Source organism: Pipistrellus kuhlii, unplaced genomic scaffold (assembly GCF_014108245.1).
Source record: "Pipistrellus kuhlii isolate mPipKuh1 unplaced genomic scaffold, mPipKuh1.p scaffold_m20_p_5, whole genome shotgun sequence".
In the NCBI taxonomy this organism is placed as follows: domain Eukaryota; kingdom Metazoa; phylum Chordata; class Mammalia; order Chiroptera; family Vespertilionidae; genus Pipistrellus; species Pipistrellus kuhlii.
Genome location: NW_023425551.1, coordinates 63,721,447 through 63,747,671, shown reverse-complemented (window position 1 = coordinate 63,747,671; position 26,225 = coordinate 63,721,447). Strand labels below are relative to the sequence as shown.

Here is a 26,225-nt window from a genome sequence, read left to right as displayed (position 1 = left end):
CCAAGAAACAGAGAGGACCCAAATATAATAAACAAAATCAGAAATGAAAGAGGTGAAGTAACAACTGACCCCACTGATACTCAAAGAATTGTAAAAAAATACTACAAACAACTTTACTGCAACAAACTGGACAACCTCAATGAAATAGACACATTCCTAGAAAAATACAAGCTTCCAAAACTCAATCAGAAAGATTCGAAAAACCTTAATAAACTGATAACTACTGATGAAATTGAAACAGTAATCAAAAAGCTTCCAGCAAACAAAGGCCCTAGACCAGATGGCTTCACATGGGAGTTTTACCAAACATTCAAAGAACTAAAGCCAATCTTTCTCAGACTTATTCCAAAAAATTCAAGAGGAAGGAACACTTCCAAGCTTATTCTATGAAGCCAGCATCACAGTAATTCCAAAACCAGATAAAGACACCACAAAGAAAAAGAATTACAGGCCAATATCCCTGATGAACATAAGTGTTAAAATCCTCAACAAAATTCTAGCAAACTGATTCAGCATTGCATTAGAAAGATCATACAACATAACCAAGTGGGATTTATTCCAGGAATGCAAGACTAGTACAATATCCACAAATCAATAAATGTGATACATCACATAAACAAATTGAGAGACAAAAATTACATACTCATATCAATTGATGCAGAAAAGGCATTTGACAAAGTCTAACACCCTTTTCTGATAAAAACCTCAGCAAGTGGGAATAGAAGGATCATACCTCAACATAATAAGAGCCTTATATGTCAAACCTACAGCCCACATCCTACTCAATGGGCAAAAACTAAAACCATTTCCCTTAAGAACAGGAACAAGACAGCAATGCCCACTCTCACTACTCCTGTTCAACATAGTACTGGAAGGGCTAGCCAAAGCAATCAGACAAGAAGAAGAAATAAAAGGCATCCAAATCGGAAAAGAAGAAGTAAATCTGTCCTTATTCGCAGATGACATGATACTGTACATAGAAAACCCTAAAGACTCCATTAAAAATTATTAGACTTAATAAATGAATTCAGCAATGTAGCAGGATACAAAATTAATGTCAAGAAATTTATGGCATTTCTATACACCAATAGTGAACTTACAGAAAGAGAGATTTAAAAAAAACAATCCCATTTACCATTGCACAAAAAAATTAAGATACCTAGGAATAAACCTAACTAAGGAGGTAAAAAAAAAAAAAACAAAAAAAAAACACACACAAACAAACAAACAAAAAAAAAACCCCACTCTACTCAGAAAACTACAGGACACTGAAAAAAGAGATAGAGGAAGACATAAACAGATGGAAAAACATACCGTGTTTATGGATTTGTAGAATCAACATCATGTCCATACTACCCAAAACAATCTATAGATTCAATGCACCACCCAGTAAAATACAAACAGTATATTTCACAGAAATAGAAAGAACTCTCCAAAAATTCATCTGGAATAATAAAGACCCAAATAGCTGAAGTGATCCTGAGAAAGAAGAACAAAGTAGGAGGGATCTTAATATCAGATATCAAGCTGTGCTACAAAGCCACTGTTCTCAAAACTGCCTGGCACTGGCACAAGAACAGATATATAGACCAATGGAATAGAATAGAGAATCCAGAAATTGACTCAAACCACTATGCTCAATTAATACTTGACAAAGGGGGAAAGAACATACAATGGAGTCAAGACAATCTCTTCAATAAATAGTGCTGGGAAACTTTGTTAGACACATGCCAAAAAAATGAAACTGGAATACCGACTTACACCATACACAAAAATAAACTCAAAATTGACAAAGGACTTAAACATAAGATGGGAAACCATAAAAATATTAGAGGAATCCACAGGCAACAAAAATCTCAGATATATACTGAAGCAAAATCTTTACCGACACAGCTTCTAGGGCAATGGAAACTAAAGATAAAATAAACAAATGGGATTACATCAAAATAAAAAGCTTTTGCACAGTAAAAGAAACCATCAACAAAACAACAAGAAAGCCCACTGCATAGGAGAACATATTTGCCAATTATACCTCCAATAGGGTTTATTTTTTTATTTTTTTGTGTTGGTTGTTCTAATTTTTTTATTTGAGAACCTAAGGGAAAAGAGGTCAGTGCCCCTTACTAGTTGGGTATTGCATGTTTTAAAAAAAATCGTGCAATACACAGGTTGAAATCGCTCATTTAAGCCATTGGTTTGGGTGCCACTGGTACTGGAAAATTCTCTACAACAAAAAGTTATTCAGAGCTTGATTAAATTAAGTCAAAGATCTACTTTTTCTAGACGACTCGGCCAATTCTTTCCTGATGTGCTGTATTGAAACCTCATCTCTTTTCAGCACTGCTTGCTTCAGTGCTTCCTGGTAGATCTCTTCTGCTTGTGCATATCGTTCTCTGTGCATCAGAACTTCAGCCAGGTCACTGAGCACCATGTGCAGCTCAGGATGTCCTACTTGTCTTGCCAGATCTAATGCCCTCTGCATGTAAGCACAGGCCTCATCAAAGTGACCTTGTGCATCCAGGGTGGTAGCCAGGTCACTCATTAGCACAATGGTCTATACAAGGAAGACAAACAGGTAGCTTTTCCCCCCTAGTATTTCTTCAGAAATATGCAAAGCTTTTTCATACATTCTTTGTGCCTGTGATAGATGCTTGGAGAACAGTAAGTAGCCAACATAAGCATCTAAGCACATGCAGAGAAGGTGGGTGTTGGTTTTCTCTTCCACTGATAAAATGTGTTCTGCTAATCCTTTTCTCTTTTAATTTTGTCCTCTAGAGTTGAAATGCAGAATTCATAGCTAGCAAGAGCAAATTCCTGTCGATTCTGAGCAGCATGGATTCTGGCTAACTTCAGAGAAATTTCAATTATTGCATTGTCTTCCTGTTGCATGCCCCCTCCAAACAGGTAACTCATTGTTGCCTTAAAAAGTTTTTCTGCATTTTCAAGCTGACCTCGTATAAATGCTAAGTTGGCCATCAAATCCTAAGTGTAAATGATGGCCTACTTGTTATCACTCCGAATGGCAAGATGAAGTGTCTCATGCAAAATTAGCTCAGCCTCTACTTGCTCACCTTTCATGATGCTCAACTTGGTTTGCTTCAGCACTGGATTATCTTCACCTTGGCCTCATCTTCTTCTGCATCCCAGGCCCCCAACCACTCCCAGTTCCTCCAACATGGCGGGCCTCGAGAACCACAGGAGTGCGGCTAGAAGGCACTCCACATCAGCCAGCGCCTAGCTCCACAACCTTCACCTGCCAGTAGCAGCAGCAGTGACTAGGGAAGGCGACATCCCCACAGCTGGCGCCCGGCCTCCTCTCCGATAAGGGTTTAATCTCCAACATTTATAGGTAACTCATACAACTTAACAAAAGGAAGACAAAAAACCCCAACCAAAAATGGACAACAGAAAAGTAAGTATTTTTTGAAAGAGGATATAAGGAAGGCCAAGAGACATATAAAAACATCCTCAAAGTCACTAATCATCCAAGAGATGCAAATCAAAACAAAAATGAGGTACCATCTCACACCTGTCAGAATGGCTATCATCACAAATCAAAAAATGACAAGTGCTAAGAGGATGTGGAGAAAAAGGAACCCTCTGCACTGCTGGTGAAAATGCAGACTGGTGCAGCCACTGTGGAGAACAGTATGGAGTTTCCTCAAAAAACTAAAAATTGAACTCCCATTTGACCCAGTGATCCCACTTCTAGGAATATACCCCAATAAACTAGAAACACCAATCAGAAAGAATATATACACCCCTATGTTCATAGCAGCACAATTTACAATAGCTAAGATTTGGAATCAGCCTAAGTGCCCATCAGCAGATGAGTGGATTAAAAACCTTTGGAACATCTATACAATGAATACTACACTGCCATAAAAGGAAGGAATTCCTACCATTTGCAACAGCATGGATAGAGCTGGAGAGCATTATGCTACATGAAATAAGCCAGTCAGAGAAAGATAAATATTACATGATCTCACTCATTTGTGGATTACAATGAACAACATAAACTGATTAACAAAAAATAGATCTAGAGACAGAGAAGCATCGATCAGATGTTCAAACCTCAGAAGGAAGGTAGAGGAGAGTGATGGTAAGGGGGAGAGATCAACCAAAGGACTTGTCTGCATACATGTAAGCATAAGCAATGGAAATAGACAACAGGGGGTGAGGGTGAGAGCAGAACTGGAGGTGGGGCAGGGGGATGATGAAGGAATAAGGACACATTTGTAATAACTTAATCAATAAAGAAAAAATTAAATTAAAAAAGAAAAGCAACTATACGAGAATAAATAAATGAGCTATGCCAAAATGTATTTTTTATTTCCAAATTACATTAAGGCTTACCTTCACAAAGCTTCTGCTTCATCACCTCCCTTATTTTGGATATCACAATATAGTCTTCGACATAAAACACATACGTTGATGAAGGCTTGTTGGCAATGGCTCTAAGTTCTGCATCTTCTGTTTCTGAGCCAACACCGATGGCAAATAATGTTATTTTATTGTCTCTTGCTGCTTCTGCTGCTTCTTTGACTTCATCTTGGGATTTACCATCTGTAAGTACTACTGCGATCTTTGTCAGAAATCGTGACGACTTGGCAAAAAGGTAATCAAGTGCAAACTGGATGGCCTTCCCAGTCCTTGTGTTTCCTCCTAAGTAATGTATGGATTCCATTGCTGCCACCAAATTCTCTCCCGAATCATGTCTTCCAAGAGGAATCTCCAGAACGGGGTAGTCACTATACTGGACCACTCCCACCTGAATAAACTTGGGTCCTATGTCAAAGTTTTTTGTGATGTTGACAAGCCACTTTTTTACTATTTCAAAGTTTTCTGGGCCAACACTATAAGAACCATCTAAGATGAAAACTAAATCTGTGGGAGCAGTACGACAACCTAAGTGTAAAAAAAAAAAATTAAAAAAAAAAGTGAGCAGTTAGCATTTTTTATATAAAAAGCAAAAAGTGTAAAGTTTTAAAAGCATGATTTTTTAAATTAACCAGATAAAGTGAATTCTTTCCCAATTTATGTGTATGTCTATTCTCTACAATGAATATTTTAAATATTTTACAAGTTACATGCCAATTATACCCAAATGAAGCTAATTTTTTTTAAAAAGATTGTAGTAATTATTTATAGCAGCTTTGTGAAGATTAACATACACTGTTTAGCTCATGAAAAATCATTGTAAATGAAGGCTATTGCTTTGGTTGATATTTTCTTTTTAAAGTTAATGATTCAGGTTTAAAATAAGGAATAAAATATGCATGCTATATATGGACATGATATCTAGATATTTCTTTGTACTACAAGTGTTACCTATCATAAAGCAGCATTTTATTTTATTTCCCCATTGAATAAGTGAAAATAAATAAATGCCTGGTTTTCAGCTATACACCAACATTGTTTTAATTTATTAATGAAATATGTTCCATTTAATGCTACCTGGAACATATATATATATATATATATATATATATATATATATATATATAATCAATTAGTAAGGAGAAAGAAATTAAAAAATAACTTTCTTCCAACTCTAGGACTCAGCAACCACTAAAAGATCCATATTCTCCAATATAGTTTATAAAAGTTAAAATGAACCATGATCACCAAAGCCATCACTCTTGCACTACACGCAAAATGAGTTTGTAAAGGTAGGATCTCTCATCTTCTGCAAGTAATGTAGCCAAAACATTGGCTTATGCCAAGTGAATCTATATTCAAAGTTATAAAGCTCTTTCTCCATAAAGATTCTTGTTTCCAGAAACCAGGAAACTGTGTGATCTGCACATCTTATAGTTCTATTGAAGAAAAAAACTAACTCTGGAGGAATTTATATCTGGACAAGTTCTAAGCACTTGTAGAAAAAAAGAAAAGAAAAAGAAAAGAAAAAGAAAACTTCACTCTCTTTTCCAAAGCACCCAGCATGCCTCTAACCCTGTCTCATTCATTTGGTCTATGTATATTGAACACCTACTCTGTGTCTGATATCACGCAAGGTACTGCCTTCAAATATACATAAGAGATTTCAAAAAAAGCTCACGGTCCAGTAAGACAGATAACTGGTTGTACTTTAGGGAAAGTACAAAGTGTCATGAAAACATTTGGAAAGGGGTATAACCTAACTGTGGAAAGTTCAGGAAGCCGGCAGGCAACCTGAGATCTGAAAGGAGAGTTTTGGTCAGGTGAAGAGGAGGACATTCTAATCAAAGGGAACAGCAAGAGTGAAGTTCCAGAGATGAGAGGCAGACACAGCCAAAAGACAAGGTTTGTGTGGATAACTCCAATAGTTTGAAATAGCTAACAGAATTCGCAGGGTGGAACTGCTATATTTGCCTTCTCCTTCTCTAACTTCTGAATTCAAGGCAGCAAAAAATACTACTGCTCAGGGCCCCACGTCCCTGAATTTGATGAGTTGGAAGAGTATGGGATGAGCCAAGGTAGCATGATAATAAATTTTAAGTCTTGTGCTTTTTACTCATATTAATGGTTTCTCTTAAATTGTGATCAGAGGCCCAATTTAAAGTTATAATAAGGATGATTTATTTTCTGTATACTTTTCAAATAATTGCAAAGAACGGTGTTGGCTAAGAATTGTTTAGTGACAATTAGTATTTTTGTATCTCTTTTGGAGTATTTTATCAGTCAATCTCTCTCTTCCTCTCTTCCACTTCCTCACTCCCTCCTTTCTTCTCTTTTCCTTATCTTTTCCTACTGACATACCATATCTGATGTGATGATGAGGAGGCTCACATGAAGAGTCCTCAATTTAACAGTTATCTCAATGTACTCATCAGGGTAACCATCTAAATAAACACTGTGATCAGGTGAACATGTATAAGAGTCAAAACATTACTAAAAATAAAAACATCTGCCAAAATATGGATTTGTCTCAAAAACACAAGTGTGATTATGATGGTACTCCTAAGGTGATGGTGCAGTGCAGAAGGGTACGAGCAACGCCATCCAACAACCTCTGCCGCAGCGACCGCTGCCAGAGTTCAGGGCAGGGACAGCAGAGTGGAACTTGGTCCAGAGGCAACTTTTCTAACCAAGGGAAATAGCTCTCCTGTTCTGTTATTTTTGAACACGGGTCTCAGGTTATGCTTTTATTGAGGTTTTGAAGGACAGGAAGTTGTGTTTGTAGAGCTCTTCAATGTTGCCCTTCCTAAATACTATGAGATTCATTACTGCCTGGACCTGCCAGTGTTTGTGCGCCTCTTGATTCTGTGGTTATAAATGCTTAACAGGGTTATTCTTGGCAATCCTTACCCCTTTCCAGAGCCATAAAGTATATATTTCATAACTGTAAGGTTAGCTAAGACCCTGGGTATAAAAAGAAAATATCACCATTGATAAACACCAGACAAAATAGCACTCCAAGACACCTTCTCCTTAGGGAGATGAATCAAAGATGTCATAGAAAAGGAATGGACTGAAGATCAAAAGCATAATTTAAGTACTAGTTACAGCTCTAGCAAGCTATGTGATACTAGGTAAACCTCTTAAATTTTATGAATCTCTTTTCCTGATTAAAAAAAAAAATAGAGAAAAGAATATCTACCGAAGTAGAGTACTTCAGTGGATTAAACTATAAAATTGTTGTGCAAACATCTATTATAATCTATATATGGCTAATATGCAAATTGTCCTCTCATGAGTTAGACCAGGAGACTGGGAGTTCGATCACTCGCTATGACATGACTGACCACCAGGGGACAGCGTGAAATGAAGGATGGCCCCCGCCAGCAGCTGGCAGCTGGCAGCTGGAAGGGAGGCCCCAGATGTTCTAGAAGGCCCTGATCAGCCCTGATCGCCTGCCAGGCCTAGGGACCTGATTGTGCCAATTTCATGTACCAGGCCTCTAGTTATTTTAATAAATTTTAAGCCAAGATAAGCCAACTGGTCAAGCCACCTCATTTAACCGTTAGAGAAACCAGAATTCATTTATAGTAGGGCCTTTATGTTTAGAAGTTTTAAGATATAAAAATAAGCAAACTCTTAAAAAGAAGTGTGGTATCTGCACTGGTGGCCTGGGTAGCAGAACTACATTAATAGAGCTCTCCTCTCTAATGAAAGCTTTTCTAGAAGCCATCAGAATAGTCACCATTTACGGAGATGTCACTTCCCTAAGCCATTCACATGTATTAGCTCACATGGATTACCTCATTATGATTTAACCTCATAGGATGGTCCTGATAACCCTCCTAATATGTAGGTATCTTTTTTATCTTCATATGAAGAAGCTCATGAATTCTACACTAGACTGTGTATCCCAAAGTCTGTTAGGATAGGTTAACACAGTGGTTCTCAACCTTTCTAATGCCGCAACTCTTTAATACAGTTCCTCATGTTGTGGTGGCCCCAACCATAAAATTATTTTCGTTGCTACTTCATCACTGTCATTTTGCTACTGAATCGTAATGTATAAATATCTGTGTTTTTCCGATGGTCTTAGGTGACCCTGCTAGCAGTTCTCAACCTATGGCATTAACAGAATAAACAATTACCATATTATTTTCTCAGAATTATGTCTGTTAGAAGCTTTTCCTCTCAGTTAATGTGTAACATAGCAATTCATTCATTTTAAGAAATTACAGCACCAAAGACTCTAGGAATAAGATCCTTAAAACCATTGCTTGAGCTCCTTTTATTTGATTTCTACAACTTGTTGATAACAAAAAGAGGCAATGCTGGTTAATTCTTACTTGATCTTATTTCTCCATCTTCAGCTAATACAGAATTCCAAAGCTGCAGGACCAAAACTATCCAAAGAAATGCAATATGGAGAGCCATGTTTCTGTTTTTGTTCTAAAATTTTGGTTTTCAGATTCCTAAGGGAAAAAAAAGAAAAAAGAAAAGTTAAATATATTTTAAAAATAAAGACAAATACCCAACTATTGTAAGTTTAATTTAAGATGGTAACACCCAGTCAGAGAACATTTAGTTTTTACTGTCCTTAAAATTAATCTGTGTGTCTAAAATAGCCACACAATGAATAGGAGCCATGATAAACCTTTTAATTCATAATTATCTTGAAAAATTATAAACTTTTCTAAAACTTTGGGCTTTGCCCAAAATATTTACTAGAATTCCTTTGAGCATATCCTGTAATGTCTTATCACATTCTTTTTATTATCTCAATGGTGGCAAACATTCTTCTTTAAATGTGGATTTGAGTTTGAAAAATAGTCAAAGGATATGTGGTAAAATATTAATATGATAAAACTAAGTAGTAAAGTTTAATTTTTAAAAAGTGGGCTGTAATTATAAAAACATATTTTATTTGATTTATAAACACTCAGTTATTTGACTTTAACATATCTTTAAAGTTAGTCCACGGACTTCTTTTCTGGTTAGAATGTGGAAAGTTGTAAGACTTTCACTCCCAACAATGACAACATGCCATATAAACTATAACACTACAGTATTTTTAAACCCAGAAGAAAAGATAGGATTTAAGGAAACCTAAATTAACCAAATTCCAACACTTATTAATCCTTTCTAAGGAGGAACAACAGATTCAGAGCTGGTTTTGTCCCTAGTAGAAAGGGACAAAAGAATAGGAATCTGCCACAGCATGGAAGAAACCAGTCAAAGTTGGTGAGACAGATTAGCATCCTGGGGGGCCCAGCCACAGAACAAGTATGCCCCATCCAGCAATTCTTCTCCAGGAGTTTTAAATGAGTACACGAAGGACACAAGTAATACAAAGAGAGATGAGAGCAGTTGAAACAGCCTAGAGAGACCCTCCCCTGGGGTACATGTCAAATACAAATCCTTGGCCTGCTGAAGGCTGGGCCCGGCACAGCATACCTTAGGGGAGTCCCTCCAGGCACCTTAGTTCTTCACTACAGTGAGAGAGAGATCTCAAATATTATAGCAGGAAGCCAAGGAAGGACAGAAAAAAATAGAACTCAGAAATAAAAAGCTGTAAACCACACTAAAAAGCTGAAAGAAATCTCCGGAGGATCTTTTGATTTCTGATCAGGAGAAAAACACTCTGTATAAGGAGATCCAGAGATGATCTAAATATCAGATATGTCAAACAGGGGTTATACAACAGCAATAATAAATTTGTATAATATCTAATAAATAAGATAAACAACAATGTGAAAAAATATGGAAAAAAAAATTAGAAGAACACTAGAAACTATAAAAAAAGATACAAACTGTCCGGGCTGGAGTGGCTCAGTTGGTTTGGTGTTATCCCATGCACCAAAAGGTTGTGGTTTCATTCCTGGTCAGGGTACTTGGGGGAAGGCAATCAACTGATGTTTCTCACCTCCCTCTCTCTCTCTCTCTCTCTCTCTCTCTCTCTCCCTCCCTCCCTCCCACCCTCTCTCTCGCCCTTTCTCTCTTTCTTTCTCTAAAAAAAGAAAATAAAAAAAAACATTATTATTTTTTTAAATATACAAACTGAGCCCTAGCTGGTTTGGTTCAGTGGATAGAACGTCAGCCTGTGGACCAAAGGGTTCTGAGTTCGATTCTAATAAAAGTTACAGGCTCCTCCCTAGCCCAGGCCCTGAATGGGGCTCATGCAGGAGGCAACCAATTGATGTATTTCTCTCACACCAGTGTTTCCCTCTGTCATTCCCACTCACTTCCACTCTCCCTAAAAATCAATGGAAAAATACCCTCAGGTGAGGATTAAAAATATACAAGCTGCAATGCTTACAATAAAAAAATATATCAATAATAATTCATGCGATGGGCTTAACTGTGTACATATAAGGAAAATATCAGTAAACTTATGGATAAGTCAATAATATAAATTAGCGTATATGAAACCCAAAGGAGGAGTGGGGAGCCAGTGATAAAAGAACAGAGCATCTGAAATCTATGTGAAAATATCAAGAAAGCTTGCCTTAGCATTCAAGTAATTTGTTTTTGAGATGGAAAAGAGAAAGTGAATGAAGAGATGCTTGAAAATACAATGGTCAGGATTTTCCAAATTGACAAACATTACAAACAACCATAACAAAGATGTTCAACAAATGCCAGCAAGATATAAAGTAAGTCACACCATAACCAGTTGGAAATAGAAATAAAATAGAAAATCCTTAAAACTACCAGAGGAAAAATGGCACATTACATACTGAGAACAATAATCGGAATTTTGGATGGAAATTTCACAGTAATAAAATTGACAACAGATCAGAAAGTTAAAAAATCTTAAATGTGTAAACATCTAATAATAAAGCTTCAAAATACATGAAGCAAAACAAAAATTAAGCTAAAAAAAAAAAGACAAACTCAAGTCACAATGTGAGATATCAGTTTACAGTAATTATTGAGTTAGAAAAAAATTAGTAATGATGGAAAATATTTGAAAAACTGCCACTTTTCATCTAGTTGACATATAGAACATTTCACCTAACAACAGCAGAATATCCATTATTTTGTAATACACATAAAATAGTCACCAAAATAGATCATATGGTGGGTAAAAAACAAGCTTCAAATTCCAAAGAATTCAGATGACACAGTTATGTTGTTTGGCCTAAATTATATTGAATTAGAAAAGAAAATGAAGATTATCTTAGAATACTTGAAAATTTAGCAATATACTTCTAAATATTGATAATACATGAATTAAAATTAAAAGGAAAAAAAACTATTATTAAAAGCTTTGAAATATAGTTTGAAATCAGGGAGCATATACCCCCGTTTTGTTCTTTGTTAAGATTGCTTTGGCTGGTCAGGCTCTTTTGTGGTTCTATCTCAATTTTAGGATCATTTGTTCTGGTTTTGTCAAAAATGCCATTAGTATTAGTGATTACACTGAATCTTTAGATTGTTTTGGGTGCTTTGGACATTTTAACAAAATTAATCCTTCCAATTTGTGGAAATGGTATATCCTTTCATTTATTTATGTCTTCTTCAATTTCTTTCATCAATGTCTTATAGTTTTTGTACACTTCCTGGGTTAAATTTATTTCTAGGTATTTTACTCTTTTTGATGTAACTGTAAATGGAATTTTTTTTTTTAACTTGTGAAAACTAGGTATTGTTATTTCATTTAAAGTAAAAACAACTGAATAATTTCTATGAATATATAATTCCAAAATGAAGTTCTATCTTAAAATCAATTTAATTACATAATATATAATCAAAACATTCATGTTCAGATTTTTGAAATTTACAATTAATGTTATCTTAATGTCAAGTCAAGAAAAAATAGTAAAATTTAAAAAAAATTTGTTAACTTTTTTTTTTAAAATAAGTTTTTATCGTTCATATTATTACAAATGTTCCTTCCCCTCCCCCCCCCACCATTGCTCTCCTCCACCAGGTTCCCACCCCGCCCTCTGCCCTTTCCCCTCTCCCCATTGTTCTCATCCATAGGGGCACAGTTTATGTTCAGTCTCTTCCCACACCCCCCTCTCCGCTTTTCCCCAAGAATCGTCAGTTCACTCCCCTTCCATACCTCTGATTCTATTATATTCAACAGTTAATATTGTTCCTCAGATTTTTTTAATTTCCTTGGTTTTTAGATTCACTTGTTGATAGTTACGTATTTGTTGTTCATAATTTTTATCTTTGTTTACTTTCTCTTCTGAAAGAACCCCCTTCAGCAATTCATATAATTCTGGTTTGGTGGTGATGAACTCCTTTAGCTTTTTTTTATTAGTGAAGCTCTTTATCTGGCCTTCGATTCTGAGTGATAGCTTTGCTGGGTAGATTATTTTTGGCTGTAGGTTCTTGCTATTCATCACCTTGAATATTTCTTGCCATTCCCTTCTGGCCTGCATGGTTTCTGTTGAGAAGTCAGCTGATAATCGTATAGGTGCTCCTTTATAGGTTACTACCTTCTTTGCTCTTGCTTCTTTTAATATTCTCTCTTTGTCTTTTGCTCTTGGAATTTTAATAATGATGTGTCTCGGTGTGGTCCTCTTTGGATTCCTTTTGTTTGGAGTTCTGTGCGCTTCCTGGACTTGTAAGTCTAATTCTTTCACCAGGTGGGGGAAGTTTTCTGTCACTATTTCTTTCAGTATGTTTTTGATATCTTGCTCTCTCTCATCTTCTGGGACCCCCCATAATTCTGATGTTGGTTCGCTTGAAGTTGTCCCAGAGGTTTCTTACATTATCTTCAACTTTCTGGATTCTCTGGCCTTCTTGCGTCTGCAGAGGAGTGTCTTCTGGCTCTTTATGTTCCAAATCTTTGACTTGATTCTTGCGATCTTCCCTTCTGTTTTTAGGACTCTGTAAAATATTTTTTATTTCAGACAATGTATTCTTTATTTCTTGTTGATCCCTTATCATTTCTTGTTGACTCCTTATTAATTCTAGTTGATCTCTTTTCATATCCTCATAGGCCTTATCCATCTTTTCTAGGAAATTCTTGAAAAACCTTATAAGCGTAGATTTGAACTCTATATCCAGACGCTTTTTGTCCTCCATTTCTTTCGTTTGTGATCTATTTTGTTGTCGCATTTCGCAGTTACAGATGGGACGGGGTTTCAGGGTGGAGCCTGCAGCTTTGGCTTCTGTCAGCCCCGCCCTATGCGGGTCCTTCAGTGCTCTCTGCTGCCGGCGCCTCTGAGAAAAAGGTGCCCTTGATTTTCGCCTGCTGCCAAACAGTCTATGCTCTCCCCCAATGAGCCCAGTATTGGGGTTCAGTTCAGTTGGAAGTGGAGTTGGAGGTGGCGTTCAGAGCAGTCTGGAGCCCAGGTCCCCTTCCCGTCAGGGCAATCTCGCGGCACAGCCGACCGTCCCTTCTCTGCGCGCAGTGTGCGTGCCTCCGGGACCTCCTTTCGCCTCTCTCCGGGGTTCCGCTTTACAGCCCGGCTCCCTATGGCTGAGCCTGAGTCCCCGGGGTCTGGCCCAGAACCGGGGTTCAGAGCAGTCGGGGGCCCAGCACAGTCGAAGTTTTATCTCCTTTCCACTAGGGAACGCCCGCCAGGCACTTGGCCTCCCTCCTCTCGGGCTCAGTCCTCTCGGCGTGCCGCGTCTCCGTACCTTGGGCTTTTCCAGCTCCTCTGCGCCTCCTTCTGGTTTTCTCCTTGCTTTTTGCTGTAGAATTTCCAGTCAGTCAACCTTCCTGTAGTTCTGGGCAATGTCCGTTTTATATTTTAGTTGTATTTTATTGAAATTGTTGTGTGCGGCTGCGGCTAGGTGTTCACCTGGGCGCAGCCATCTTGGATCTCTGGAATTTTCTTAATATAATCTTTCTGACAGTTTAATAGTATATAGAAGAGCAACAGATTTCTGTATAATAATTTTCTATTCTGCAACTTTACTGAATTCATTTATTCATTCTAATAGTTTTTTTGGTGGAGTCTTTAGTAATCAAAACAGTGTGGTAGTGGCACAAAAACAGACGCAAATCATGGAACAAAATAGAAAGACCAAAAATAAATCCACACATATGGCCAATTAGTCTATCATAATGGAGGCAGGAGTATACAGTTTTAAAAATGACAGAATATTTATTAAGTGACGTTGGGAAAACTGGACAGATACATGCAAAAAAAGTGAATCTGGATGACATTCTTATGCCAGATACAAAAATAAAGTCAAAATGGATTAAAGACTTAAATATAAGACCTAAAATCATGAAACTCCTAGAAAAAAACACACAACATAGGCAATAAACTCTTTGACATTGGTCTTAGCAGCATTTTTCTGAATATGTCTCCCTAGGCAATGGCAAAGAAAGGAAAAATAAACTAATGGGATTATATCAAACTAAAAAGTTGTGTTTTTTTTATAGTGAAGGAAACCATCAGTATAACAAAAGAACAACCTACTGAATGGGAGACTATATTTGCAAATGTTATATCCAATAAGGGGTTAATATTCAAAATATATAAAGAATTCAAACAGCTCAACATCAAAAAACAAACAATCTAATTAAAAAATGGGCAGAGAACTTCAATAGGCATTTCTCCGAAGAAGATATACAGATGGCCAACAGACGTATGAAAAGAAGCTCAGCATCACCAGTCACCAGGAAAATGCAAGTCACAACCACAATGAGATATCACCTCACACTTGTCAGAATGGCTATTATTAACAAATGACAAGCATTTGCATTTATGTGCAAAAACGGAACCCTTGTGTATTGTTGTTGGGATTGAAAATCAGTGCAGACAGTATGAAAAATAGTATGGAGGTGTTTCAAAAAATAAAACTAGAACTATCACTCATAGTTTAGCCATTCCACTTCTAGATATATATCCAGAGAAAATAAAAATATTAATTTAAAAAAATACAAGAACTCCTGTGTTCATTGCAGCAATATTTATAATAGCCAAGAGACAGAAGCAACCTAAATGTTCATCAATAGATGAATGGATAAAGAAGATCTGGTGTACGGATATACCCAAGGGAATATTACTCAGCAATAAAAAAAGAATAAAATCTTGCCATTTGTGATATGGATAGACCTAGATGATATTATGCTAAGTAAAACAGGTCAGACAAAGAAAGGTAAAATATATATGATTTTACATATATGTGGAATATAAAAAAATAAAATAAATAACCAGAAACTGACTCATGGATGCAGAAAACAAACTGATGCTTATAGGAGTGAGCATGGAGAGGAGGATACATGGAAAACATGAAGGATAATAGATACAAATTTCCAGTTATAAAATAAATAAGTCATGCAGATGTAATATACTAGTACAGCACAGGGAATATACCCAATAATATTGTTATAACTTTGTATGGTAACTTCTTGTGGTGATCATAATGTATAAATGTTAAAAACTATGTTGTATACTTGAAATTAATATTATATGTCAACTATACATTAATAAAAATCATAGATTTTTAAAAATATTTCATACTGATGAGTAATTATTTTTAAAATTAAATTAGCTACGAAAATCTACAGTTAATATTGAATAATGAAAGACTAAATGCTTTCCCTCAAAAATAAAAAAAATAAGTTAAGATATACTCTCACATCAGTTATATTCAAAATGTACAGGGAGTCCTAGCCAGTGTCATATGCAAAATGAAAAATAAAAAAACATAAAGAACTAAAACATGACTGTATCTACATAGAAAACTTTTGGAAATCTTCCAAAACACTACTAGAACAAATAAGAGAATTTACCAAGGTCTCAAGACATGAGGTTAATGATTTTTTTTTAAGTGACTCTATATACTAGCAACAAAATTGGGGGCAAATGTAATATCATATTCAATAGTATCAAAAGCATCATATGTAAGCCTAGCAAAAAAACTAATGAAAAAAATGTGAGAGATCTTTATACTAGAACATACAATATATTATTGAGGTCAATTAAGAAAGAAAAAAAAAAATGGAGAGACTTAATTCATGGATTAAAAGGCTCAGTATTGGTTATTTCCATCCTCTTCTAATGGACCTATAGATTCAACACAATCGCAACAAAACCCCAGCATATTTTTAAAGAAATTGACAAACTTGTTATAAAATTTATATAAAATGCAAATAATTTTATGATAAACAAATTTAAGTGAAAAAAGCAATCCTATATAATAATGCTAAGTGTCAGGTGGTCTTATTGTCTGTTCAACCAATCAAAGCATAATATGCTAATGATATGCTACAGCCACTCAACCACTCACTATGGCATGCACTGACCACCAGGGGGCAGACAGTCAACCGGCCAACCAGTCACTGTGACGTACACTGACCACCAGTGGGCAGATGCTTCGACCAATAGGACCATCTGCTGCTTGGGATACAGGCTATCGGGACTGAGTGAGATGGGCCAGACAAGCCCTGGAGCCCTCACATAGTCCCTCCCTGGATAACCAACCTCCCACATCCCTCCCTGGCCTGATCATGCACTGGTGGAGTCTCTGGGCCTGGCCTGCACCCTCTGGCAATCACCAATCCGGGACCCTTCAGGAGATGTCGAAGAGCCGGTTTCGACCTGATCTCTCAGGCCAGGCCAAGGGACCCTAATGGTGCATGAATTTGTGCATGGGCCTCTAGTCTTGAATAAAGAACAATCTTGACTAAAATAAGCAATGTTGTATAATTGACACTACATGATTTTGTCTTACAATAAGTGTACATTAATCAAGTGTGCTACTGGTATAAGAATAAGCATATAGAATAGAATACAATAGAGTTCAGAAATAGCCCACACTCAAATGGTTAATTAATCTTCAATAACAGTGACAGAGTAATTGAATAGAAATGGAAAGTCTTTTCAATAAATGAATCTTGACCTCATACCATTCCATGTACAAAACTTAGATGAACCACAGATCTAAATGGAAGAGCTAAAACTATAAAACTTCTAGAAAAACACATAAGAGAATTTCTTCACAACCTTGGAATTAAGCAAATTTTCTCAACACACTAAAACAACTAGCAATTTTAAATATGGATAAATTAGACATCAACATTTCTGTTCCTCAAGAAACTATTAAGTGTTCAAGCCAATATTCAGAATAAAAATACTAAGATTTATATCTAGAATATATATAGATAAGTATTTTTTACAAATCAACAAAATGGAAGACCATCCAATTTTTTAAAATGGCTATAAGTCTTGAATAGACACATTACATAAGATATAGAAATGTCAATAAACATATTAAATGGTGTTCATCATTAGTCATCAGAAAAATGTATGTTAAATCCACTATGATATCATTTCACACGCACTTAAAAGGCTAAAACTAAAAGAGTGACAATATCAAATGTTTATGAGGCTATGTGAAGAAAAAAAATGAGGTAACTGTTACTGGAGAAATCAGAGGGCCAGATTTCCCAGACACAAGTGGCATGAGGTTCATGGGGTACTGCTGAAATAAGCATTTTCAGAAGCCCTGATGGGGGAATGAGATGTGGTAAAAGGGTTCATTTGCATGGAGTTACATTCCTCAGGTTGAAAAGTCTCATGCCCCTTCACCCCATCCTGAAAAAGGTGCAGCTGGGGTTCCAGTAGAGCCAAAAGGAGGGCCAGTGTCCAGAGCTCTTTCCATGTTGCAGCGGGTCTAGTTCAGCAATAGTTAAAGTCCATTAGTCCGGTGTATGGAGTCTGCATGGCCCATGGCAAATGCAGGGGAGTGTGCCCCTTGCAACAGGAATTTAAAGAGGGCAGAGGGCCGAGGGCCGAGGGCCAAGGGCCAAGAGCCAAGAGCCAAACTTCTAACCTTTTGTCTAAAAATATAAATATTCAGGTTTCTTGCCCTTGCAGTGGCCATGCCTATCCTGGCCACTGACTCACTTCTAGGCGTGAATGCAAACAAGTAGGCACCTTTCCATGTCACTAAGACCTCACTGGACGTGCATTTTGTTCAGTCTCTTCCCCCACTGATCAGCGGGGAACAGGCTTGGAGTGTACTGAATTAGCAAACTGTGTAAATGGCATGCCTATATTGCCTAGTCTTCCCTTTACTCCTTTCCTGTTGAATAATAACCAGATTATTACAACAGTTTCATAATCAAGTTAGAGAACTGCTAGATTCAGTTTCTCATAAACTATGACTCCACGAAAAAGACTTTAATGATGTTGACAGGAGTTTCATTCATAATATAAACTAAAAAGAAGTCAAATGCAACCAACAGGAGAATAGATAAACAAGAGGTTATGAGGTGTCTTCACTTAATGGAATAATATATAGTAACAAAAAAGGTAATAAACTACTGTTCTATATAACAACATAATGGATTTTAAGTATGTTCTAGTTAATGAAATAAGCTAAACACAAAAAAATATAGAGAGAGCATGATTCCAGTTATAAGAAGATCCAAAATACAAAACTAATCTCTAGTGTTAGAAATCAGACAGAATTTGCCTTTGATGGGAGTCAACTGGGAAGTGGCACTGGTAAACTTGCTGAGTGACAGACATATTCTACATGTGCAGTGATGATATTCAGGTACATAAATTTGTCTAAGACTATTAACATGAAGGCTTGACAACTATATCATTTGTTGTGTAAGCTATACCTTAATGCAAAGCATTCCATCCAATATTACCAATGTCATTTTTCAAATTAGGCTGGTCCCTCTGGGCAAAGGGCTATAGAGGTGGGAAAATGTCAACGAGGGCATTTGTGGTGAGTCATCACCAGGATGTGCTGTCTTATGTCAACAATGTGTACTGATGAGTATTGACTACCTTCCTCCCCAAAGGCCTCAAAATTAAGTTATTTTGCTCCTCTATCAAAAACATCCTCTTTATTCCTTTTTGTAGCTTTTGAAGTTTATCTTTTTTCAAATATATTTTTATTGAGTTTACAGAGGAAAAGAGGAGAGATAGAAACATCAGTGATGAGAGGAAATCATTGATTGGCTGCCTCCTGCACGCCCCCTACTGGAGATCAAGCCAGTAACGAGGGCCTGTGCCCTGACCAGAAATCAAATAGTCACCTCCTGGTTCATAGGTAGAGGACACTCAACCATGGAGCCAAGCTGGCTGGGCACATTTTCTTTATTTCTAAGTAGTTTCTAAATCCTTCAGAATTCTTGGGCTAAACTTTATTATCTAATTTTATTGTATTCCAGATTGACATTCTATAAAGTAATCCTATGAAAAGGGCTTGAAATACATGTTATTGCCACATTATTTAACCCTTGACACGTAACTGATATGTTTCATAGCTATATATAAATATATTTTGTGTGTTTATAATGGATATAAACAGAGGCATATCAAGTTTTAACATATACGTCAATCATCTGGAGAGCTTTTTAAACATATGAATGTCCTAGCTTCAGATTATAGAGCAAGGGACCAAACCTAAAAACAAACAAAAAACAAACAAAACAAAAAACTTCCCATATGCTAATGAACACCAAAGTTCTAGAAATTCTGGTATAAGGCAATACAAAAATGATAAGAAAAAGATGCCTATGGTTCCTATTCCCCTGGTAGATAAATAAGCTAACAATCCCAAATAGTGCATCTGGGGTTCACTGTTAACTCAAAGAATCTTTTCAAGCAAAAATTTCTAAAGATATGCTACTCAAAGAGTAGTCAGGGACCTTAAGCATCCCCATTTCTCAAAGGTTAACATGCATATAAACATTTCGAGATCTTGTTAAAATGCAGATTCTGATTCATAGAACTTTTGACAGCCCAAGATTTTTCATCCCTAACAAGCTCCCAGGTAACACTGATACAGCAAACCCATAACCACCGCCTCACTGCTAGTGAAGGTGCCTCTAAAGAATGTAAGAATATATGCTCCTTTTAAACATTGAAAATGCTGTTTGGAGGAAAATTTAACCATTTAATGCCATAAAATAAATCTTAAGGGATAATGGGAAAAGATGAAATTACTTAGAGCAGAATGTAGTTATGTAGAAATTTAAACTGAGCACACCAGTTACTATGGGACATATACTACACTAAATATACAACAAGCAATCCAGACTATAGATATAACACTTCCATTAACTATAACAATATCATTTTTATATGGTCTAATGCTCAAAAACAAAGGAGATGAAATGGTTGATCTGTAATCTTACCTTCAACAAAGAAATAGGGATCTGTATTCTCTAACCTCACAGGATTAGTGTAATAATGAAAACTTTAAGAGTTTACAATGCTTGTGATGACATTCTTTTTTTTAAAATATATTTTATTGATTTTTTTACAGAGAGGAAGAGAGAGGGATAGAGAGGGATAGAGAGGGATAGAAACATCAATGAGAGAGAATCACCGATCAGCTGCCTCTTGCACACCCCCTACTGGGGATGTGCCCACAACCAAGTTACATGCCCTTGATGGGAATCGAACCTGGGACCTTTCAGTCCACAGGCAGAAGCTCTATCCACTGAGCCAAACTAGTTTCGGCTTGAGACGACATTCTCTCTTTTAATCTTAGAAGTGTGAGACAAACAGGCCAATGGGTAATATGGCTTGTCTGTCACGTGTCCTCTACTAAACAACAGACCTAAAAACCCTCCCTCCAGCACTCCCTCCACTATATTCACTCAACAACAAATATTTCCCAAGTGCCTATTTTGTGCCAGACACTCTCATAGGTGCTGGGAACTCAGAAGTGAACAAACCGGATAAGGAATTTGCTTTCCTGTAGTTTATGTTCGAGAAACTAAATAATTGAGTGAGATATTTTCAGATAGTGGTAAGTGATATGAAGAAAGGAAAACAGTAACGTACTGCATGGGGCCAGGAGGAAGGAAGGACTCCCTCCTTTGGATTTGGAGGTCAGAGAAGGCCTTTGAAAAGGCACTATTTGAGCTGACACCACAGTAACATGAAAAAGCCAAGGTGGCCAGGAACCGAAGACAAACTTTCCCTCCCAGAGATAGAATAAGTTTGACTTGTTCTAGAAACAGAAGGAAATCAGGGAAGAATGAGTGTGGGAGCGAGAGAAAGAATGGGAGGGCCTAAAGGAGAGCAAGGACCACATGTAGCACATTAAATTTAGATTTGTTTTCCCTAAATGGAAATTAAATTCAATGGAGGATTTTAAGCATGGGTGCATCAGGCATCTTCAAACTTTTTAAAGTGGGGGCCAGATCACGGTCCCTCAGAGAGCTGGAGGGCCGGACTATATGAACTACTAATTCCTACTGTAACACCTCGGCTGCGCTCACTGCCCAAAAAACCTGGTGGGCCGGATCAGACTCCTCTACGGGCCGCATGTGGCCCGCGGGCCGTAGTTTGAAGACGCCTGATTAGTAGACTGTCCCGTTTTCAAAATCAAAGAGCTCTATAAACTTTAAGAATTTGATTCTCAGAGAAGTGGAAGAGAGATAAACTGATCCATTGTTATCCTTTTATTTTCATATCTCTTCTATTTCCTTGCCTTATGTGGTTATCATATTCCACTGTCATTTTCTCTGGCACTTTATTAATATCAAAATAAGTACATGTGAGTAAGTTTCTGAGAACAGTGCATACAAATGAAAGCAAATTTCTCGTCTCCTTGAAATTAATGTATCTCCCAGTGGGTCAACAAGAAAGGCATGGGAATTCCAGGAGGAGCACCAAGAACATAATAAAAGTTTTCAAAATAAGGGACTCTCAGGAAAGATGCTTATCAAAATTTAGTTGTTTGCTTGACTGTAAAACCTTCAAATATAATTGAAGACCAAAATAGTCCTCTCAGGAGACACTAACACTCATGCTTATTTATAGCCTGTGTCTTTGAACTCAAATGTAGAACAGGAAAAGGTAGGAAAACTGAAATTCTGATCACCACGCTTTTATAAACGTGTGCGCGCAGACACACACACACGCATCTATTGTATTATAGTCTATGTTTCTGGCATTAAGGTAGTAGTACTAGTAGAGGGAAATATCAACTGGGACAGATAGAATTGAGATGAGCAAAATTCTGGCAAACTGGTAAAAAAAATTATGAATTAATTCATGCATCTATGTATACGTAGTTTGATTTGTTTAGTTATCATTAAAATAGCAGATCTAGAATTATAACTTTTGAAATTTCATAGGTCAAATCATGCCAGTCAAAATATGTAATTAATTAATGCCACCTTGATTGTTGGTTAGAGCGTTGTCCTGTACACCAAAAGGTTGTGGATTCAGCGTGGATTTAGTTCCTGGTCAGGGCACATACACAGGTTGCGGGTTTGGTCTCCAATAGGAACACATGTGGGAGACAGCCAATCAATGATGTCTCTCACCTCTTCTCTCTTTCTCCCTCCCCCTCTCCATTTTCCCTTCCTCTTTCTAAAGCCATTTTTTAAAGTCAACAAATTAAAATGCAATAACTTGATTGTCTATAGTTTGGTGTAGTGATTTAAAATCCTATCTGGCCAAAACAGCTTCTAAATATTTAAGCAATAAAAGAATATGCATGTCTGTGCAATCATTCAAAATGAGATTAAGAGATTCAAAGAACATGCAGTACGGTTCATACACTAGTGTATTCTAGGTTTATGGGGAAAATTTTAGGTTTGTTGGGAAAATGACACATAGATAAAAACTTAGCATTTAAGTAGAAAAATGATTAGGATTTTCTTTCTGAAATTATAAGTTTTCCCTCTCAAAGAAAACAACTAATCATGGAAAATAAAAAAATGCATTACATTTAAATGGAACACAAGAGAATACCTAGAGAAAGACATTTGGAAACATTGTCAAAGAAACAAAACATCACCAAGGAAAAGGTACCAAAAAATATGCAAAGGACAGACACGAAACATTATTATGATCGAATATAATGATGTAATTAAAAATTTTGGTAATTTCTAAGACTATTTTGTACAAGGATGTAAAATGTAAGGTTTCCACAGTAAGATATTTTATCATAGCTTATTGAGACATAAGAAAATAAATGATACTCAAAATTAATAGAATTATTTTTATCCGTTAATGTTGTGTACCCATCTGCAACAAATCAGTGAGTGAAAACATTATATATGGCTTCAAGAACATTAGTAGACTTGGTGTTGGAAGCCTGACTCTGCTGTCATATGAATGTAAGCAAGAGAGAAAGAAAACAAATCAGCTGCAACTATGCTCTGAGACTTGGTTTTCTTTTCTATAAAAATAGAAGGGTTGGCCAGCCTGACATTCTATGAATCTATGATAATCAGTAAAATCAATTTACATGTATTCTTTTGTATGTGTTTTATCCAAAAGTATAATTATACCATTTTATAGACATTTAAGAAACTAGTCTCTGCATCAAGATATTTTATTCTAGTGGATAAAATATAAATATATAATACTGATTAGATATACTGTAGAGTTCATCACTTAGTAAATGGCATTTTTATTTACATCATCCTTGAGTACTCTCATCCACATAACCTTTCCTTTTCTGAACTCCTCACAATCAGTAGCATTTACTATTTCACCAACTGTTTTCTGTATAGAAGAATTGTCTCTCCATCTAGTAAGTGTATTTGCCAATGGAGGTCTAGAATTCAAACCCTGGTCCACCAATCACTAGCTTGGGCAAGTTCTGGAACCTTGCCTAGCCAGTTTCTTCATCTGAAAAATCAGTATAATACCACAGCCCTTCCAGGACTAATCTAAAGATTAAATGAGATAGTAAAGCTCTTGTTTATGTGAGGTGAAATAATAGCAAGCACTTACATTTCATTCTTTATCTTCCCCAGATTCCTAATTACAAACAAGAAAATATGTCTTTTGCATTCCACCAAGTCCTTAATGATGCTAAGCCCACAGAAAGCACTGAAATATTTGTAGCATCACTGACTCAATAAACATTTATTGAGAATCAACTTGCGTCAGGCCTTGGGGATGGTGAGAAAATAAAAATGAAGAAGAACTTTACAATTCTTTTGCTGAAGATTTCTAAACCAGCTAGACACCACGTGATAAAAATATTAGAAGTATGAAGTAATTTTAACATAACTTGGAATAATTGTGACTGGAGATTGGGGCCAAAGTATTTAAAAAATACATGGGAAAAAATATCAAAAATGCATAGTTATACCTAAATAGGAAAGGTTTTATAATGTGAACATGGTTTATCTTTCTAAATGAACATGTCCCATGAAGTTAAACTTTAATGGGCAAAATGAGAATTTTTTTTCTAATTGGAAACCTGTTTTCTTTTTCTTGGAGCAAGAATCACAGGAAAAACATTGCAGAGGTTCAAGTTCCATGATAAAGAAGGAAAAGCAAAATGGGGTTTCATAGATGGAATGAAATCATGTTTCCATGGAAACCCGGAACTGGTTTGTTGCAGGTCAACTTAAGTTGGCAATTTTGGCTAATTTCAATTATAAAAATTAATTTGGCAACCTAAAAAAATTGCCCATTCTATCACAGATGTAATTTTCAAATGATAGCTAAATACATGAACAGCATCTCACAGGATTAAAGACATGTTTTTAAATTTCTGTAATCATTACCAACTTCACCTGGCAAAGATATCATTTCAGTTGGAAACAATCCAATGAACTAAGTTGTGCCAAAATAAATAGAATCTAGAATATGGTTGTCCTCTGATTCTAATGTTGGAGCAAGAACAGGCACAAGGACTTCCTCTGTTACAGACCAACAGAGCCTGTGGGTTTAATAGCTGTTGCTGAATCATGATAACTAAAATAGATTCAATATCCTATTCCAAAACAGGCAATGCTACTTTTTTTAAATTTAGTTTTGTGGGTTTTGTGTGTTTCTTTCACATTAGAGATCCATTTGATCATTGGCATATGGTTGTTAGGCCATACATAAAACACAAAAATCTTTGTTTTATTAATGATCTAAAAATATTTTTGTGCCATGCTTTACATTTATTAAGGACCTCATTGCTATAATACAGGGATTGGCAACAGCCTTTAAATTTGCTTTATATGAAATTCTTTTGTGTGGCTTCGTTCCCTCAGACACAAGTAAGAAGAGCCAAAGGGCAGGCAAATATATATCTGAAATTCAACTCTGAATTAAAACTATCCAGTCATACAAGCTCGATCAGCTTTTCAACACATCCAGCAACTATCTCACCATCACATTTAACTAAAGTTTAACCTCCTATGCTTTACTCATATGACAATTCCAAAAGTGAGAAACTTACACCTAATTCGTAAAGGGTCATTCTTCCCTGGACTCTTTTATTTGCACTTTACTTTCGCTCTTTCCCTTCATGGCCAAGCTCCATGAGAGAGGCCTTCACTTATCTTCCTCCATTTCCTCACCTCCTGCTAAGCTTCATCTCCCTGAAATCCAGCGTCTGCCTTTAGCACTGAAACTGCTCCTGTGAAAGGCACCATGGGTCTTCAATTGCCAAATTAAGTCAACTCTTTCTGGCCATCTTTCTTAACTTTCCCAAACTAGGTTCATATAGATGGTTTTTTAAAATTGAAACTTTTCCCTTAAGTCTTCCTTGACACCTCGCTCCCCTGGAGTAACTTATTTCCAGACTTCCCTAAGAGTCCCACCTACTGTCCTTCATGTACACAGGTTTCTGGGATTTAGTCAGAGTCTCTGCTTTTCTTATTCTGCAAACTTTCATTGCTCTGCAAACCGCGAATTTTTATCTCCAGAGCATACTTAACTCTTTCATTCCAGAGTCCATTTTTAAATAATTAGATCTAAAAGTTTGCTGAACATCAACATTTAAACAACCAACATACATCTCAGTTTCAACAAATCTTAAAAAGTGAGCTCAAAAAAATCTACTCCTAAAAATTGCTATTTTCTTTTATTCTGTATTCAAGTAATGACTCTATCATTTACACAGTTATCCTAAGTCAGAACTCTGTCTTCCAAAAGCTACTTTCTGTCTGTCTTTTCTCACAACTAATAGCAAAATCCTCAAAGTTC

At 36.4% G+C, this 26,225-nt stretch overlaps 1 protein-coding gene and 1 pseudogene across 1 annotated transcript in view; both read right to left on the bottom strand.

Annotated features, from left to right (window-relative positions):
• The window catches only part of COL21A1 (collagen type XXI alpha 1 chain), a 167,375-nt gene that overhangs the window by 104,138 nt on the left and 37,012 nt on the right, over positions 1–26,225 (bottom strand). Inside the window, exons 2-3 of the mRNA XM_036414888.2 lie at positions 8,727–8,852; positions 4,357–4,908 (exon numbers count right to left, since the gene is read on the bottom strand). Coding sequence (XP_036270781.1) covers positions 4,357–4,908; positions 8,727–8,814 — 640 coding nt within the window. The 5' untranslated portion in view covers positions 8,815–8,852. The remainder of the gene's footprint in view (positions 1–4,356; positions 4,909–8,726; positions 8,853–26,225) is intronic.
• LOC118705795 lies at positions 2,054–3,143 on the bottom strand (annotated as a pseudogene).